Below are 19,226 nucleotides of genomic sequence, written 5' to 3' on the forward strand. Positions count from 1 at the left end.
TAGAAGAAGGTTTCGAAAGGCAAATGAGGCATGAAATCGTTGGATCGTAGTAGTTGGACGCCGGCCACACTCCGCCGATTTGTATTGCATTGCTCTACGGGTAGCGGGGCGCCTGCAAGCGGTTATATCACACAAGATATCGTAACTTTTGCTCGTTACTTTTATTCGCTGTAACTAATAGAAAGTCCACTAACCACTCACCGTTCTTTCGTTATTTATTTCTTAAAGTTTAATAAATATTATCAATATATTTCTCATGTGCATGCATGCGAAACGATGGACTGAAAATGTGAAAATGTTTACATGGGTATTAAAATAACGTATCACTGGAGCCTATTATGAAGTGTAATTCTTTTAATTTACTGTGTCTAATTTAAAAAAAAAAAAAAATTTTGATAAGTCGGTATAGAGTACAACTTTTGAATGGATTTATGGGACTCACCATAAAATTTTGCTCTAAAAGTAAATTGCAGAGACAGATTTAATGATTATATTTCAGACTGTATTATGAAATTAAAAACAGTTTAATTTGTTTTCTAGTATTATGTGATCAACGTACAAATGAACACTATCCGATGTGCTATTTTTATGATTTCATTACATTTTATTTAGTTTCACATCACGTCTAAACCGAACCAATGAACTATTAGATATAATATCGCCTGTGACCAGGGTGTGAATTTCAAGCGAATTTTTTATATTACAATAGAGCTGGCTATTGGTACCCTAATATTTTTGATAATCATCCCATGACAAAAAAAGCTCGATGGTTTAAAAAAAACACGGTTTGAAACGTTCAAAATCTATTTCATATTAGCTTAACTCTTTCTTGTAAATATTCAAATATAATTGTGTCAAAATTATTTATTTTGACATAATTATATTTTTATATATAATAATATATATATATATATATATATATATATATATATATATATATATATATATATATATATATATATATATTATTATTTTTTAATTTCGTTCACCACAACGGAAATAGTCGACGAATGCATTCGATTATCCCGTGAAGGATTGTAATTGTGAACACTTATATTTTAAACATTTTTTTTTTTTTTTCAAAATTGCCTATTTCATATATCTTGTATTCAATAATCTACAATCTAACTCTAGTATTTTACCTGGTTAATTACATTATTATATTGATTGAAAAACTATCTGACTGCTTTATAAATAAATATTCTTTATTACTTTTAAAATATAAACTATAAGGTCTATTATTGAAAACCATATACCGTTGATGAGTTAATGAATCTTTGTAATATACGGACCTCTATCTAGATGCGTTCTCTCAACCTACTTCTTGAATGCCGTTGTTGAAGGCAAACAAAAATGGACCGTATTAATCAGATTATAAAGATTAACTTGTTCGTAATCTGTAGGCGTTCTCAATCTGACAATTAGGAACTTACTTTAAATAAGTCATTGAATTATAAACCTTAACGTAAAGGGAAAAGAAGTAGATTTGCATATTATAGTACGTTTGAACAATGTTCATGTTCCATTCAACCATGAACTCCTTTGAGGAGCGTCCCGCATTGAGACCTCAATTTTTTAAACTCTCTCACTTATTGGTCAATCAGCATGACATTTGTATGGTAAATGCTATGAAGTGTATATTATTTTGCGGTCATTGCAATAACAAAAACTTATACATAAGATCCAAGGTCTTTTAGATGTTCTATAGGTGGTTCTAATGTGCTTGCTCTATAATTCCGTCCTTCACAAGTGACTTGTATCGAATGATCCATTTTCCATTATTATTATTATCGTCATTGTAACACATTTTATACTGACATACGCATCCGTCGGTCTGTAAAAGCAAACAGTGTCAAGGCAGCTTATATTGATTTCAAGCTTGTAATGAGTACAAATAGATACACAGTTGATTTTAATATTATAGGTAATTTAATTTATTATTTTTACATTACAAAAATCATAATCAAGTATACGACGTATCCGTAGCAAAACTGTATTGTAGTCAATGGATACTGCTATACCGATGATGGATTGAGAACCCTAAAATGCCTCGTTTACATAGCTGTTTTACTTGCAATTGAAATAAAATTTTAGACATGTAAGAATACGTTACACTAATATACGAATAAGTAATTTTTAAAAGTCAAAAATACTCGTAAGTTTATATACAATTAGATGGAATTCAGGAGAAAAAAAAAATGTTGCCATTTTCATAATTTAAACTGTTATATTTAGTCTTGTACCAAAAGATTAGACATTAATTTTATGTTTATGTATTATACAATGTATTTAAAAATATTGACTCTTTAAATATTCGTTATATTTATATCAATAACAAATCGAGTACTCAAAATTTCAACGATATCAAGTCCTTACATTATTATTAATGCATTCACATATTTTTTATGATATTCTTTTCCTTTTTGTGATATAGAGATAAACGAGCATGCGGCTCATCTGATGCTAAATGATTACCGCCGCTCATAGGCACCTACAACACGCAGGTGTGTTGCCAGCCTTTTAAATTTATGTTCATAATAATATTTTTTTTGGCGACCTTCAAATATAAAAGTACGTACAAAATTTAATTTAAAAATCTATAACTTTTCGTAGTTTTCAATTTATTTTTAATATAGGTATACTTGTAATATACTTTTTAAGAAAATTGGAAAATTATACTCTTAAGACAAGTCTCTCGTGAAAAGGCGAATAACTGCCTTGTCTCGTCCTTAAAATATTATTCAGTCATCAATTACTTTATTTGCAGCCATTTATGAGTATCATCATATAATATACTGTATAAATTCTACTCAAAAATATTAAATTTAATATTATTTATTGAACTATACTTGGCGAAAAAAAGGATCCACCCTTTCACCCATTCAAGTGTAACTACAATGGGTACATTATATAATATTCATATTCCCAATGTACTACTTACTGACTGATATTTTTGACACAGTCCCTTCATATTTTATATGTTACTGTTTCGCTGTATTACTTATTTATTATCAAGATTTGAACCTTAATAATTTATTTTTAGTATTAATGTATATCTGCTACTACGACGTCATCACGAAAAAATGGTTCAACCATTTTCAGAACTTTAATAAAAATATAGAAATCCAGTTAGTACATATATCGTAATATAATGTAATATAATAAGTCGTGAGCACAGATAGTAAATAAATGAAAAATATATACATATATATATATATATATATATATATATATATATATATATATATATATATATATATATATATATATATAAAATATATACATATATATATATAATACTTCATAACATAATTAGACTACAAGATAAAATACTAAATGTAAAGGTTCTATTTTTTGTTGTTGGCCAATAAAACGTGAATCTAATTATGTAACATGTTTTAGCTATTTACGCGCCTTCGCTCGCACTAATCTATTGTCTTCGTTTCCGTTGAATTTTTCATAAGTAATAGAGTCCGCCTCACGATGAGCTTAAAATATCCATATTAAAAGAATTTACAGGATCTGTTCACTAGTTTAAGTACTATATATTATTAGTTTAAGTACTATTATTATATTTTACTATTGGTTTTCATTAATTAGTTTCAGTTTCGACTTAGTTTCAGTTTCTCTTTATATTTGTATAGTTAGTAATATTTTAGTTTATATCCGCAAATATCGTCTACATGACTAGGCTACAAAGCAGTATGTGTACACCAAATTTGAGTTGACTTGTTACTAATATAAAACAAACAATCTGTTCACATTTATAATACTAGTTAGGAAATAAGGATTACTATAAAAGTTACATAGCAGTTTTGTTATAATATTGCATTTCTGACTTGAATTATTTTTTATTACAGATTTTTTTGCTGGTACTGCGAGCATTACAAAAGTGTAAGTATCTATTATAGTTAAAATTATAGCCTAAATAAGATGCATTTGATTCCGAAACATCGTGTGCCTACTCTGCATGTAGTTGTGTAAGCCGATTATGTTATTTCTCAATCAGATGCATCTCGTTTCATGTCGCGGTGTGTGAGAGTCGAATTTCCCAATAGGAGAGAAGGCAAGTGATAAGTACAGTGCAGCGTTTCCCAATAGAAAGTCTTCTGATGCAGGAAGCGCAGTGCTGGTTGCATCGCACGTGCACCAAGCGATGAGAGGGGCGGTGCGCGGCGTTCGATGCACTTTCATGCCGATGACGTCACATGGTACCTATCGGCAGTGTCACGCCGCAGCCCGTAAGAGCTGTTACGCAATGGACGCGCGCCACTCAACTTTCCAATTTCGACAACGCGCTATTGTGTAGCGCTTTCAAATTTTACTATACCTTCGCCAGCTCGCTGACGCTTTCTTACGTTTCTCCCTCTCTCCTCACGACTGAAAAATGCTCTGAATGCGATGCGCAAGCGCAACACTTGAAATGCACTTTCACTACTGCGATCCGCCGTTTATCTACGAAAAGAAAATAGCACAACACTGGTTATAGAAATTTTGGAAAATACATTTCCCTTTCATTGGAGTCTCTCATATTTAGATATCACAACTAACAGACAAGTTTCTCTATACTTACTAGGTTTCTATCCGTGTAAACTGATTTCGCTATAGGGTTTTCACTAGCTTCTCAATAGCAAGCTTTCTCGCTTGTACATATCTCACGAAAGTCGAAATCTTGATAACTAATTAAAATGAAACTTCTCATATATTTATGAATATTATTTTTTGATTATATAAATTAGTTACATTGAATATAATGTAAATATGTTATATGTACACGTCATAACACATAATAAATAACCTTGAAATGATATTTTAATGAGCTAAGTACTAATTTTATTTGCCTGAGATAAGGAATGAATTACTAAAAACCAACAACGATACAAGTTTTGACGATTATTTTTGCTATAAACATGCTAAGTATAATATTTCTTCTTTCGTTTTTTTTTTATACAACTTAGAATGGCAGACGAGCTGATGGCCCACCTGATGGAAAGTGGTAACCGTCGCCTATAGACATGAGCAGTACCATGGACATAACAGAGTATACTGTTTCGCCTATGATACCCCTCATGCATTGCCATTCCTGAGGACTCAGATGTTATTCCTCTGTACCCTGTAAATTCACGCCAAATTCACGCCACCCTTCAAACCGAAACACAGCCAAGCAAACACAACTGCTTCATGGTAGAAACATGAATGGAACAGAGGTACCCAAGCAATCGACTTTTGTACAAAGTCTCCCTCTTTCGTTTTGTGAATCAATGACTTTATTTTCAACGACTTTTTAACAAGGAGATTCTTAATTGAGTTGTATTTTTTAAGTTTTTCCGTCAGACACTGATTTGCAAAATTCTTTTTTTTATCTAAAAAGATATAATACTTGCAGATTGGTACCATAGAAATTTTATTAGAATCGGTTCAGTAGTTTAGTTTTAAAATCAAAATATCAGGTTTTACCATAATTAAAGTCAATTTGTTTGGTACAAAACAATCGTAAATGATGTATTATTACGTACCTGTGTGGTCAGAAATTATAAAATGTATCCAAAAGTTATTGATGACGTTATGAATGAACTCTTATGTATGAGGAAATCGTCTTATTTCAGGATTATAATCACCTATTAATTGTAGTCTCAAAAAAGTATTTTCATACAATTGTTATATTTATAAAAGTGAACAAATGTCGATCGGCAACCGTAGACTATCACATGTAACTATTACAGAAGTACAAGTATCACCAATAAATTGCAATTGCTTTGGGATAGATACCATATTCATACCTTTGGTACTACAATTCTAGTCTAAGAAATTTAAGAACTTATTGGTAAAATAAATTCTATGCTCGTGTCGATAGCCTTATGTCGCAAAACTCGGACAAATAACCTCTATTCGTATAGTTTGTTGTAACTTGGAGATTGTTCATAGGGCAAAACAATCTAAGACGACATTTCTGTATGAGAGACAATTCCAAAGTTTGATTTTACTCTATAAACTCACAAATGGATAACGAGATGTTGTATAGATACGTAAAATTTTTTATGCTTGTTTTACCGGAATTATGTAAATTTTGTTCGGCAACTAGTAGAATTTCGCTATTTAATTATATACTGTATTTTGCTTTGAAAATTCTATCGTGACAAAATTGTGGTCAAGACGGGATTTAACTATATTATAAAAAATATTATCGAAGTCGATTTAGAATTTGTATCCCGATTCTACCTTTAGAAATCACTTAAAAATAACTTCCATTACAGTTCTACGAAATAACAAATCGTTCTATCTCACCTTTCTGAACTTTAATCTGATTATATACTCGAAAATACCTTTACAATTTGAGATACTTTTACTTAATTTGGGAGTGAGTTATCTACATAGATTTTTAAATAATCTGGTTTCTATCGATTTTTTCTAAATAAATATTTAAAAAAATATATGGATACATTAGCTAAGAATGATTATTAAATTATGTTGGATTGTACAAACCTAAAAGTTTCTAGTTCTATGAGGTCGTATTATCAAAAGTTCTTAGGAATTAATTCTTAACTGACATCTCATACCTACGTCCAAGTAGTTTGTGAATATGAGCATTAATCCATATCTATTTTTTAAATATGTAATTTGAATTGTCAATTGACCCTTATTCGAAGTGAGTGCTATAGAAAGGAAAGGTCAACTCGCATTGTAAATGAGAAAGTTAATCGAGGAAAGTGTGCGCGAGCGGATCTGTGGCACTTGTAGTAGTTTCTAAAAAAAATTATATTTGAATAAAGAAAATTTAATTAAGTTTTTAATTTCTCCTCTGATTAATTCCTCGATTGCGAAAGTATTTATTGATGTTTAAGATTGCCAAACAAGTATTACGCTGTAGGTGTGTCACAAACAACTCGCTATATTCACTTAAAGGGATATAGGTATTATTGAAAGGTAGTATATAGGTAGTAGTATTGGTAGGTTGCTTTACATTAATTTTTTTTAATGCACCACTACCACTTTTATCCAAAGTTTATCTGGAAAAGAATGCTTAGTAAAAAACCGCCTTTTGTACTACATATGTTTATTGACAATTCTTCAACAAGTCCTGTTATATTGGTGCAATAAAATACATATTAAAGAAATATACAGGTAGCGTAGTTCTCGAATGAACAGTATTTTTATTTCTATTCATGAATGCGACAAATTTAGAAAGAGTTATTTAAGAAAAACAAATATTATTATTATTATTTAGAAATTATATATTTATAATTAGATTTATAAAATTTTAAACACGAGTTTCTCAGCTTCAATATTACTAATGTTAGTAATATTGAAACTGAGAAACGAAAATTAGTAATTGTAAATATTTACAACATAGCAATTAACAGTAGTCGCTAGAATAAATAAACAACTCCACTGGTTTATATGTAAAGTGACCCATTCTCCTTTACATAATGGTTCTTTTGGTAAATATACAAGGAACACCTCTTTTAAAACCAAAATAAATTATTACACAAATTTTTCATACATATTTAAACAGAAGAGCCAAAAAATAGAAGGCGTGTTAAAATTTTTAATTAATGTATTACAATTTTATGCCATATATGTTTTCGAGTTACACTTAATCCCCTCGTATCCTAAAACGTTAAAAAATTATTGCAGCCTAGCTGTACACACACAGCTCTTAAGATTTTTATGGACAGAAGTTCCATTCTAAGCAATAGTTAATATTATTAAAGAACCTATTATTAAGACATTAATAAACATATTAACTATCAGATTGATCTCAATAGCAAAAAGTACATAGACTGTGTGATATGTGGATAATAAGTATTAGCAAATACCTATATCTTGCTAATACTTATAATAAAATTGTTATTAACTAACAAGACGATGTCTGTACTTTAAAATTATTTAAGATAAATTTATATGAGGGGTCCTGATTAAAGCAATAGAAACCAAAACAACTTATTTTTTAATTATGTATGCCGGTCTGTTTGTTTCAATATCATGCAAAAATTACCGCATCAATACCTATACGTTTTTCACAATTGTGTTCCTAAAGGTATACTTAAAATTTAGTATCTTTTATCGTGATACGCCATTTAGAAATAGTCTGTCTATTGATTTGTTATTCCTGAAATCCACATGTACGAAGTAGCATGGAAAAGCTAATAAGTAATAAAATGCCACTAATAGGATCTGAGATAATAAAAATAATTATATACTTATTTTTATTATCCAAGTACATTTCATTATGATGGATATTAATAAAACAAAAGATAAATCTTTCAAATTATGATATTCATCTCTGCATTAATTTTTATTTGTAACGGATTCCGTGCGTTCAGTCATTTAAGCGTAAATGAATAATAAATATACAGATATTTTAAAAAACAAATAAAACGCACCGATGGAATAGTATATCAACATATACAGTTTGCTCCACATATAGAAGTACTTTGCTACTCAATGAAAAATTGAAGTCCTTTAAAAATGAACGCTCTCTTGTTGGATACGCTTACCGAGTTTAAAATAGTTTACAGTTTTTATCATTTATTGAACTTATTATACTAGAGAGTATAATAATCTTTAAATTTACGTGGTTCCTTTATTTTTGTTTGTAATAAATGTTACATCGAAATTACATTTAATATTTAAATAACGGTAAATAACTACATAATATAATCATATGCATTATGTATGCGATACTTTTCTGTATTCTTTTGCATACTATTGTTTATTAGATGTTAGATGACATTTCAAGGAGAAATCAAAGATCGAAACATCCTTCGCAGGTAAGGTGGATCGAGGAATCCGGCGGCGTAACTTCCTTTTTCCTTTAGATGCTCAACCCTAAAATTCCGAGCCAAGGTTGACGAGTGTTTTCAACGTCATTGAAGGGATATGACTGAATGACATTGTATGTACCCTCACAGTCACACGTATGCCCTTACTGACATTTTGCAGTCGCAACCAATGCACGCGTTATGATTGTAATAAACGTGTTTTTGTTTTGATTATTGTATTAGGTATACATTGAATCACGTACCTGTATAAGTTATGATAAATATGAAATTTATTACAGTTATTTGTATTTTCTAAACTGAAGCATCATAAAATCTTTTATTTATGTAGTCACAATAGCTAATGCTATTATAAATTATTCATATCAGTACTTTATTTTCATTATTTTTTTTATTTGTATTAAATATAATCAGTGTTAATAAATCTTTAGTAAATTCAATAGTTACTAATATACAAAGAGAGCATCGGCAAGCGGGGCGCTCAAGGCTTCACACGGGGGCAACAACTTCTCCCTTCGTGCACTGAACCAAGTTCCAATTGCAACTGAATATTTTAGGCACCCGCCGTAGTTGACTGACTGTATTTGTACTGTTTAAATGTATCAATGAAGGCTAATGTAAATGTGAAATGCATTAGATACACTGTTGTATCATTTAGAATGGTTATAATTCAGGATTTTATAATTAGATGTAACAGTTTTTGTTCTCGACCAGTTTGAGACTGCTTTTTTTTATTTCGCCTCATGTAAGGCTGGCTAAGAATTCTGGCTGCGGCCATTGTTAAGTTGTCGTATATCTTTACCATATTCGTTTTTACATTGCCCCTGTTCTACAATCCAACACTTGGTTAATACACACTACTCGTTTTCACAAATCCCCAGAATAAAAAATTCATGCTTGCTTATGACTGTTCTAATAGTGGGTTCTTCTCAAATAGCTTTTCAGAAAAATTCGAAAGACATAGCAACTATACAACTTCACGACAGTAGTAACCTTTTCAGTCTTGGCTTTTTTCACAATACGATCTCTATTATTGGTAGACATTTATTTTCCGAAAATATAAATATATATTATCATAATAATTTATTATTACTAAACCTTACGATAATTAGTACTACTTATAGGATTTAGGAAATCGGAAAAAGAAAATGATTTTAACTCTTCGTATATATTTATTTCACAATACAGAAGATATGAGTACTATGTTTATGAAGGTCTTTTTCGTGTCACGTTATTTATATATGCTTTCACTATTCACCTGTTATTGGCTTCGGGACGCAAAGGGAAATTTGTGAATTTCGTTAGTTTTTTTTTAACCCCGCTAAGATGAAGCTGACGGCAACCCTTGCGGCATTAGATTTAAATAATTTTGTTCAGAGTAAGTTGTTTGATTAAGTCTTTATTATCACAACTCTTAACTGTCGTTAATGTCTAAGAGACTACAGTCATATTTATTATTTATCTCAAGCAGGTCAACAAAATTAAAATAAATTAATTATTCTCCTAAACAAAACCGAAGTGCAAAAACAATTTACTTCAATATAAAATAAATTTAAGTTATCAAAACAGTACCAGGTTTAAGCTTTCACTATTACAATGGAGACAACGGAGAAAGGGTCCGTGTTGCGCAGCTGTCCCGCGGGCGCCGGTGGTCGGGCACTCGCGCTCCGCCCTCACTGACCCCGCGCCTCCACTCCGTTCTCTGCTCGGCGAGAGCAGCGCTCACAATACAACAGCGTAACCGACTCGATCCCCAACCACAGACTTCGCCATTTCAGTCGCCCGTCAAACGTCGATCGTATTAAACGTCTGTCGCGGTAACGCACAAAACTTATTAGCCATGTGGTGAAGTGAAACTGTCAAACGTGATACACTTTTGCACACTTGTGTTGTTCAGTTTCAGTGGACACTATTAAACTTTACTGCTTGACTTGTGGTGTTTTGTTTGTTTGAAGTGGTGTCACTGTTTTGGGAAATTGGATTATACGAAAGAATAATGGCCTTAGCCAGGTGAGCTATTTTGGTTGTTGGAGTCAACGCGGAACTAGTTTATTTTATCATATTCATCGAAGGACTTTCCGTCGGTTGGTCTGTCATTTGATTTAGATAATTTGAGACAGGTATGGAATATGATTACAATGAAATATCAACACCTGACTTGCTTTAAGGGTATCTTACAGCTACTGTGTTTATGTCATGTCGTGAAGATGTTTGTTTGTGATATTTTATGGTGCGTTGGTTTCATATATTTTTACAATAAGCGAAAGTCGCGTAGCCCCACACACGCACTTAACTTTCCTTGTTGTGTAAGCTGAACGTCTAACGACATGTAACAGAAGGAGCGATTTAGAAATCGAATTAGGTAGTCTAGGCTTTTATACTAACAATCATTGCTAACATGACATGAAATATTTATTTATCCGGTGCTTCTATATTATTTCTTTCTGAAATTTTTCGTCATTATTGTCAATTACCAATAATATATTAAGTTTTCTGTCTAGACGTAATATTCTAATATTATATTAATGCTATTTCGACGGTTTCGCTTTACTTCATCGCACCCTTACCTATAATAGCCACCCTACCAATTTGAACCCCACTTTTATTTTTCTTGTCGTTTGACATTGGTGGGATTTCGTTTTTAGTAATTTATCTAAAATGTATCTGAATGATTAAATTCACAAAAATTAGATAATGTGCAAAAACAGTGTAACTTGGCTGACATTCTCGTATATAATTCAAGGATAGTTTCATTAAATAAATTAAGTATTATTGTATCTAATTTATCATCATCCGCGACTAAACCATAAAAAGTTTGCAAAACAGATCATTTACTTATGTTGAAAAACAATACGACTTTAAGTGTGCAAAAATTTTAGATATTTGTATAAAATGCCACCTACTTCGAACAGCTATTCTTAAGCAGGTAGTAAATATTCTGAGGCCGGAAAACCTTAAGCTCGCAGAGGGACCTTATTTCATATTTTATTTTTTGTTATGCTTTAAAATTTTAACAGTCTCGTTTTTAAAGACGCTATGATGATTCCATTATTAGAGGCTTTGTCATATTTATCAATCAAGTTTTCTATCATGTGCAATGTATAATTAATACAAACCTATTCCACATGAATTGATTTAATGTTACTTAATTCAAATTCATTATTATTATACATGCCATTAAAGAATTCTTGTTAAACAATTGTTTTTAACGGCTAGTAATATGACTTATGCGATAGTTCGTATAATAATTTGATATACATACAGTACAGAAGTTTTTATGCTTTTATTTATTGTTATATTTTGTGCTTCACAAGGCTTACTTAATTTTCTATAGGTAGAGATAGATTTTTATACATGTATTCTATTATACTCTTTATAGTATCAACAGATATTCGAGGGAGTCGCGGTCGTATTTTCTCCCCTAAAGCAAGAGACTTCGTCTATACCAAGGTAGTTAGGTTATATCGGTTTGAGGATGAAATGAGGATTTGTGATGCTTCTTTCTGAGGTCGCTGGTCTTCACAGACAGAATATATTGAAAAACTTACTACTATCTTGTTCTATCGAAAATCTTAGTATTTTATTACAGTAGCATATTCTTATCTTTTAAAAACTTAAAATATTAAACTTTCTAAAACCAAATGAATATATTTGTTGGTTTTCATTATTATTCCTGCTTCCTCTTTCATTATTCCTACATCTAACATGTTTACAGAATAGGCATGTAATGGATAACGAATTGTTACCTACGCTGGTACTGTAAACTATTGAACTAATCACTAAAGTGAAGTGATTAAATTTGACATAATCATCCACCTCGTTAAACAACAATGTTATAGTTAGCTAAGTATATACTTAAGTTAATCACCCCTCGTTAAATAACAGTTTATTTATTCATTTAAAAAAAAGGAATATAACACATGAATTATATACAAATAAATATTATAGTTTCGCTAAGTATGTACTTAATTTGCAATCGTAGAATCTATACCAGACTGTGAACCAGATGTTTCTATGTTTCGATTGTGTTTCAAATAAGTTGGGCGAGGTTATTTCGCAAGAATGTATCAATTTAGCCGAGGGCCGGTGAGCGTTGAGCGTTCACAAAGCTAAAGATTGCGGCCGAACCCGCTCTCAATGCTTCGTGTGCTCCTGTTTCGCTGACAACGGAATGCGATAACTAAAGTGGGTTTTGGCGGCTCCGACCGACGTTGTATTTCGGTTACGATAACGTTCAGTTAAACAGAAATGTCCGTTAGCTGAACGCAAAATGGTGTAGTTTAAATAATTAAACGTAAATCGTAAAGAATGTTGTCATTGAAAAAGATAATCTTGTTTATTTTGCCCTGGCAATAATCCAAGTTCTAATAGCGTCATGAATACGCCATTTTCAGATATTTGCAGCTTATCATTAATTCGTTGTCCTTATTATGGTGAAGTACATTAAAAAGTATAATTAGCAAATAACATCTTACAAGTATTGCGTAATACATAATAATTATCATTTTTAAGTTCGCTCTTCTATGTAACTATTATGAATTTCCAGCTGTGCTTTATTATCACGTTGTGTACATTCCACAAGGCCAAGGCTATTTAAACCATCGCTAAAGAATACTCGTAGGAACGAAACTCTACATTGTGATTGCGAATAAAATTGATAACTCATCTTTAAATTAATACTTATTTACTAGTAAAGAATTTATTTCTTAACAAGACTTCATATTAATTGTACTAAGAGAAACATACATACTTTAATCTTTAATAATGCCAAACTTGTCATGTGTGAATAATAATTATGTGCAAAAGTACAAGAAATAATTTTTGTGCATAATTTCACTATGCATTTTATAATTATATTTTGCTGTTCTGCTAATATCTTCGGTGAAATTTTACAATTTGAATATAACATCTTTGTCGATGGAAAGTGCGTCGTCGTTTCTTCTTCGGCTCGATGCGTGGCGCCTTCTCTTTTGTATGATGATCTCGATTATAGTTTCACTATCTTAATTATGTTGAAACCTCTTGCTTTTCTTTTACTAATGCTATTTAACGCGTTTCAATAATGCGAAACATCAAGGTTACTGTTAAATCCATATTATACGGACCATTGTCACTTATGCCTAAAAAGGTCAAGGAATTGGTTTTATTTAATGTTTGTAGATGAGTGATTAATATAATTATAATTGCATATTACGTAATTTTCAACCGACTTAAAAAAAAGAGGTTCTGAATTCGGCTGTATTTTTTATGTTTGTTACGTCATAACTCCGTCAGTTATGAACCTATTTAGAAAATTATGATTTATCTGAAAGGATATACTTACAGATTGGTTCCCATAGGTATTTTATGAAAATCGATTCAGTAATTTAGTTTTTAATCAAAATAACTGGTTTTGCACCATTTGATATTGTTTTTTTTTTTTTTTGGTGGAACACAATCTTTTGTTCTTTTATCTATGTGAATGAAAGATTTAACCATTTTTAACTGTTATTTATAGATATATAGAATGATAAATAACTACTACAATGCAAGTGTACTGTAAATTAAATATAAAGGCAGACAAAGGTCGCGGAGAACAACTAATTCCAGATTTTTTTAACGTTATTAAAACCATTAATCATAAACATCATATATATCGTCATGGGTGTTTTGTCTACTACAATAATAATAATACCATGGTACTTGTAGGTCTGCACTATGCTTTACTAATATATGTATTGTCGTATTTTGCATTGGTCTGTGCGTTTTTCTATTGTATTTCTAATTATATCTGCGTTTTTTTTATAGTATATTTATCAGTTATCTAGTTCTTAATGAATAGTAATGGAATAGTTACCTAGCCTTCGCAATATATATTCGCTGATGGGACACCAATGAGCGGTGATAGGTGGGGGTGAAACCAAGTTAGTTAGCCCATTGTAATCGATTCGGCAACAATTAATCACGACGGTTTTCAGGGGGAACCGCGTGGAGGTCGACCTGACAAACTATATTGCTAGCAATGGAGATTAACGTCCCTATTACTTACAATCGTTCTATGTATATATGTTATGTATGTATCTTCATGACTTTAGGTAACAGTTACCACTTTCTGTGGGTGGACCGTCAGCTTGTTTGCTATTTCAAGTTGTATAATTTTTTTAACAACCCTCAAAGGCTTATAAAACTACCAATATTCGTGTTCTCAGGGTTCCGAACCAAAAGGGTCCAAAGGAACCCTTATGGTGCGACTTTGTCCGTCTGTCCTTCCTTCTGTCATAGCGTTATATTTAAAATTAATACTATCGATTTGCAATTTGGAGTAATATAGAAGAGCTGCATTTGTAAGTTTCAAAAGTGTTTTTCATTTATTTTGATGCTTTCTAATTTTAGTTATATTTGAAAAAATAAAAAGATAACTATATCTGGAGTTCCTAATTTTTTTACTTCAACAGAAACTTTGTTTTGTTTATAATAATAGTAACAGTAGTAGCTTGTATTTCCTAGCAGTATATTATTACTATTTAAATATTAAACTGTTAAAGTATTTTTCAGTTTTTTTTTACGCAATTTAGAATAGCAAACAAGCTGACGGCTCACCTAATGAAAAATGGTAGCCGTCGCCTATAGACATGAGCAGTACCATGGACATAACGGAGTATACTGTTACGCTCATGATACCTCCCATACGTTGCCATTTCTGAGGACTCGGGTATTATTCTTCTGTACCCTGTAAATTCACTGCCATATTCCACTCTTCAAACGAAACACAGTCATGCAAAAACAACAGATTCACGGTAGAAACATGAATGGGACAGAGGTGTCCAAGCAAACAACTTTTGTACAGTCTCCCTCTGATAGAAAACTTAATTTATGTCACAGACTAGACCATTTATACTTTTTTGATTATTTATTTGTAATCTAATATAAAACGTATAATAATCCAATACTCAGAGTTTTCACGTATTAGAATCATCTTCCTAATTAAATAGAAATTTTAATATGAAAATCTTAAATCATTTACATGAGCACTAGTTTATATGATAGATTTAAAAAAATATTTTTATTTTCTATCCATGTTCTCTAGCTGTATTTCAGATATAATTTATACCCCTTAAACAAATATCTAATTACATATCATTCATGAAAAGGGTTCGAGACAATGGCTTTCACTCATACTGAGGTAAAAGTAATCTGTGATACTGACGAGACCCGGTTATGTATGTTCTCCTAATTTCCGTGTATTGAAGTATAAACTGTTCTCACTCAATATTCAGAAGACCTATTTATTTGGTTAATAAGTAGATAAAAATAAGTAGGTTACAAATTAACAAGGTTATCCTGATGCTTACTATTCCACAGAGAACCTACTTTTGTACAATTTGTTGTGAATAACAACATCATCTAGACTTTACAAGTCTAGAAGTACAAGTTAAAAATGTGACTGATAATAATTATAGATATACCTAACAGTTTATAATTTTATCTGTGGTAGATTTAGAGCACGGTAGCGTGTGGCGTTAATTTGCCGAGGGAGTAATTCGGAATGGGGACACATAGCGAGTACTTCAACATTTCATCGGAGAGTCACGCGCGTTGACCCATTTTGTGCGTTACACGGCATGGTGCGTTAAGGAATCGATGATAATATAGCAACCGAATCTCGAGGCCTTCACGGCGGTACACTGATGAATTTGGATCTGTGTCAGGGTCCTCCCCCGTGCGGTCCCTGCGCTCTTCGCGTCCCTCTACCTCCCACGTTCGTGCTAGTAGTCAGCCCCTGTGACAGTTGACCTGTAAACAGGAGTGTTTGTGTTTCGCCTTCCTTATTCTTGTTTAATGATTCAGGGTCACTGATTTTAGCTTTATTGTAACGATAAATTTACAACTTGCAATTTATCCCATTGATAACAAATCGCTTTGTTTTAAGGTACGTTGTAGTAAATATTTTTCATTTATGTTATGGTTGCTTGCTGTCAGTCTTTTATTATATTACCTAGCTAGATTGTTAATATGGTCCTTTAATGCTAAATGACAACTCTACCAACTCTACTGTCTATCTGCTTTTCTCGAGAACAAAGTAATCTACGTTTGAAGATAGAAAGTTCGAGACGTAATTATGTTAAAATTATTTTCGATATTACGTTATTTATGTATAGATTTTGAACCTTGAACATTGAAATTAGTAGGTATTGATAAAACATTTGTTATACAAATATTTTACACATTACACAAATATTTGATAAAGAATTTATATTCGGTTTGAAACCATCCATTATTATACTATCTACCTTGTACATTATATATAAAATTATGGTGAATGGTTGAATCTTCACCTAGCAATAAACTGATGATCGACCTTTGTTGCTCCGTCACCTTCGTGGCAGCTGACAACGGCGGCGACGGCGGCATTGTCGCCTCGACGCCAATAGGAAGCAACGCGCAGATCGCTATTGGGCTTAAGGCCATTTTCAATGCACCATCTTTTACCTTGTGCCCCTTATTGTGCGGCATGACCCGAAACCATTGAAGTGAAAATCGCATACGCAGCTTCTGTATGCCTGTTAGAAATTGTCGAGAGCAAGAATGGTGGAATGAAAAAGCTATTACTCTTTCTATTTCACCACTCTTCCTCTCTTCAGGCACCTACAGAATGAGTATAAAGCAGATATATTTATATATATATATATATAAAGGTAAAGAAAACTAAACAATCTGAACCATCTAATTATTTCCATCCTACCTTTTTGTATACAATGTTAATTTTTTTTTTACTTTTAAAAAGCAAAACATTTCTAAATTAAATTTAATACATAAATTAACCATATCCGGGATTAATATTTAGAAATTACTAAAGCTGTGGGTTCTAGTTCGATTTCATTAAAAATGTTTATATAATAGTATGTGATCTCTACTGTGCATGACCCACACTTGAGGGATTTTCAAATGTTCTTATTTGCAAGTCATAGATATTTTAATTTATTTTATCTTGCCGATTACAACCTATCCCACAATTTATGGTGAATAAAAATATTTTAAACTAACTTTTCCCCGTTACTTCGTAAAATGGTAAATTAGATACACCAATTAAATAGATCACTTGTAGATGATATATCGAGATCTAATTATATAGATCGTCAGGAATATAACAGTGAAAACTGTATTCAAATTGTTACACTAGTTTTTGCATGATGCCGGAACAAATCCACAGACAGACAGAATTTTCAAAAATTATTGTTTATGCTTCGCGTCGTATCACATCGGATGAATTAAAGTTACATCAAATTTGCTAACCTGAAATGTAATTATAAAAATTTAAGAAGAACCAGAGTGTCAAATTAAAGGTTTACGAAACAAACTTATTTTAAACAGTAACATTTTGTATAGACAGTATTGTTAAAAGTAACTAACCATACCTTGAAAATGTACATCTTTTGTTCCTTTTTTACTTATATCGTTCTGCACAAATCTTTATTGATCATAGTAAACTAACGACATTTACATGATTAGTAGTAGGTCTACTAATCATGTAAATGTTGTTTTTTTCTATATAATTCGAACATTAAACATCCTCTTTATTTAGTATTTCTTAATGTGCACACGATTCGTATACAAAGACTGGACGTGTACGTCCGCCTGGTTGTGTGCGCGGCCTCAACCGAGTTTTGTCGATGCTTTCTCGAGCGGCGAACCGGGTCGCGTTCTCGATGCCCGATGCTGGCTGCTTGCTAGCTAACTATTGAGCACCGATGCCAGCCAGGGCCCCGACGAGCTTGACAAACGCACACCAACACGTTTGTACACCCACAACAATTATGTGTAATGAAATGAATGTGTCAGGGCTACATAATAATTTGCAATAACAATAAGGTACAATTTATTTGATAGCTGTTTAATAAATTTCTTTAGTGTTAAGATTGTAACTAGTATTGATCATATTATGACCATAAAGGTGAAACAAATACGTCGAAATAGCACTGCTCATACTCAAAATTATCCCCTTCAGTATGCACCTTAACGATTACAGCACATCAAAATTTCTAGATAGAATTAAATGTAATTGACAGCGACGACCCTCACATGCGTTCCAGGAAATGGTGTCGTACAATTTATATTAGACTGAAGTCAAGGTCTTGCCAATCATTTCAGCCATCTAGTTACTTGTAGGACAATAAAATTTGAGGCCAAATGAATGAATACGGCCTTTTTCAATACCAATCTAAAAGGCTATACTGTACTGGGTACTGCGATTTCCGCTGCCTGTGAGTGACAGCTTGTCTAGAGAAATTCATCATAATGTAATGTTTATTAATTTAGCATTACTCATATTTTTAATTTCATTTATAAATAATGATGGAGATTAAACATATAATTATTTAAAATCTATATTTACGTTAACTTGATATCTGTTTGAATATTCATAGTAAAACAATGTGGAACGTAGTGCTGTAGGGCCGAGGCGACACA

General features: G+C 31.7%; 1 protein-coding gene across 5 annotated transcripts in view; it reads left to right on the top strand.

The window, feature by feature from the left end:
- LOC113515370 (protein roadkill) overlaps nucleotides 1–19,226 on the top strand; it is a 64,260-nt gene that overhangs the window by 15,637 nt on the left and 29,397 nt on the right. For 2 of the 5 annotated variants that reach the window (XM_031912630.2, XM_026899547.3), the window contains exon 2: nucleotides 3,861–3,894. Coding sequence is in view for 2 of the 5 variants with exons in the window: in XM_026899545.3 (XP_026755346.1) it covers nucleotides 10,777–10,790 (14 nt within the window). In the remaining 3 variants the exon portion in view is untranslated. Of the gene's footprint in view, nucleotides 1–3,860; nucleotides 3,895–10,535; nucleotides 10,791–10,813; nucleotides 10,901–19,226 lie in introns of those variants that run through there. The other 3 variants (XM_026899545.3, XM_026899546.3, XM_031912633.2) reach the window with 2 other exon arrangements.

The sequence above is a fragment of the Galleria mellonella genome, unplaced genomic scaffold, assembly GCF_026898425.1.
Source record: "Galleria mellonella isolate WM207_F2 unplaced genomic scaffold, CSIRO_AGI_GalMel_v1 utg173, whole genome shotgun sequence".
Taxonomy (NCBI): Eukaryota; Metazoa; Arthropoda; class Insecta; order Lepidoptera; family Pyralidae; genus Galleria; species Galleria mellonella.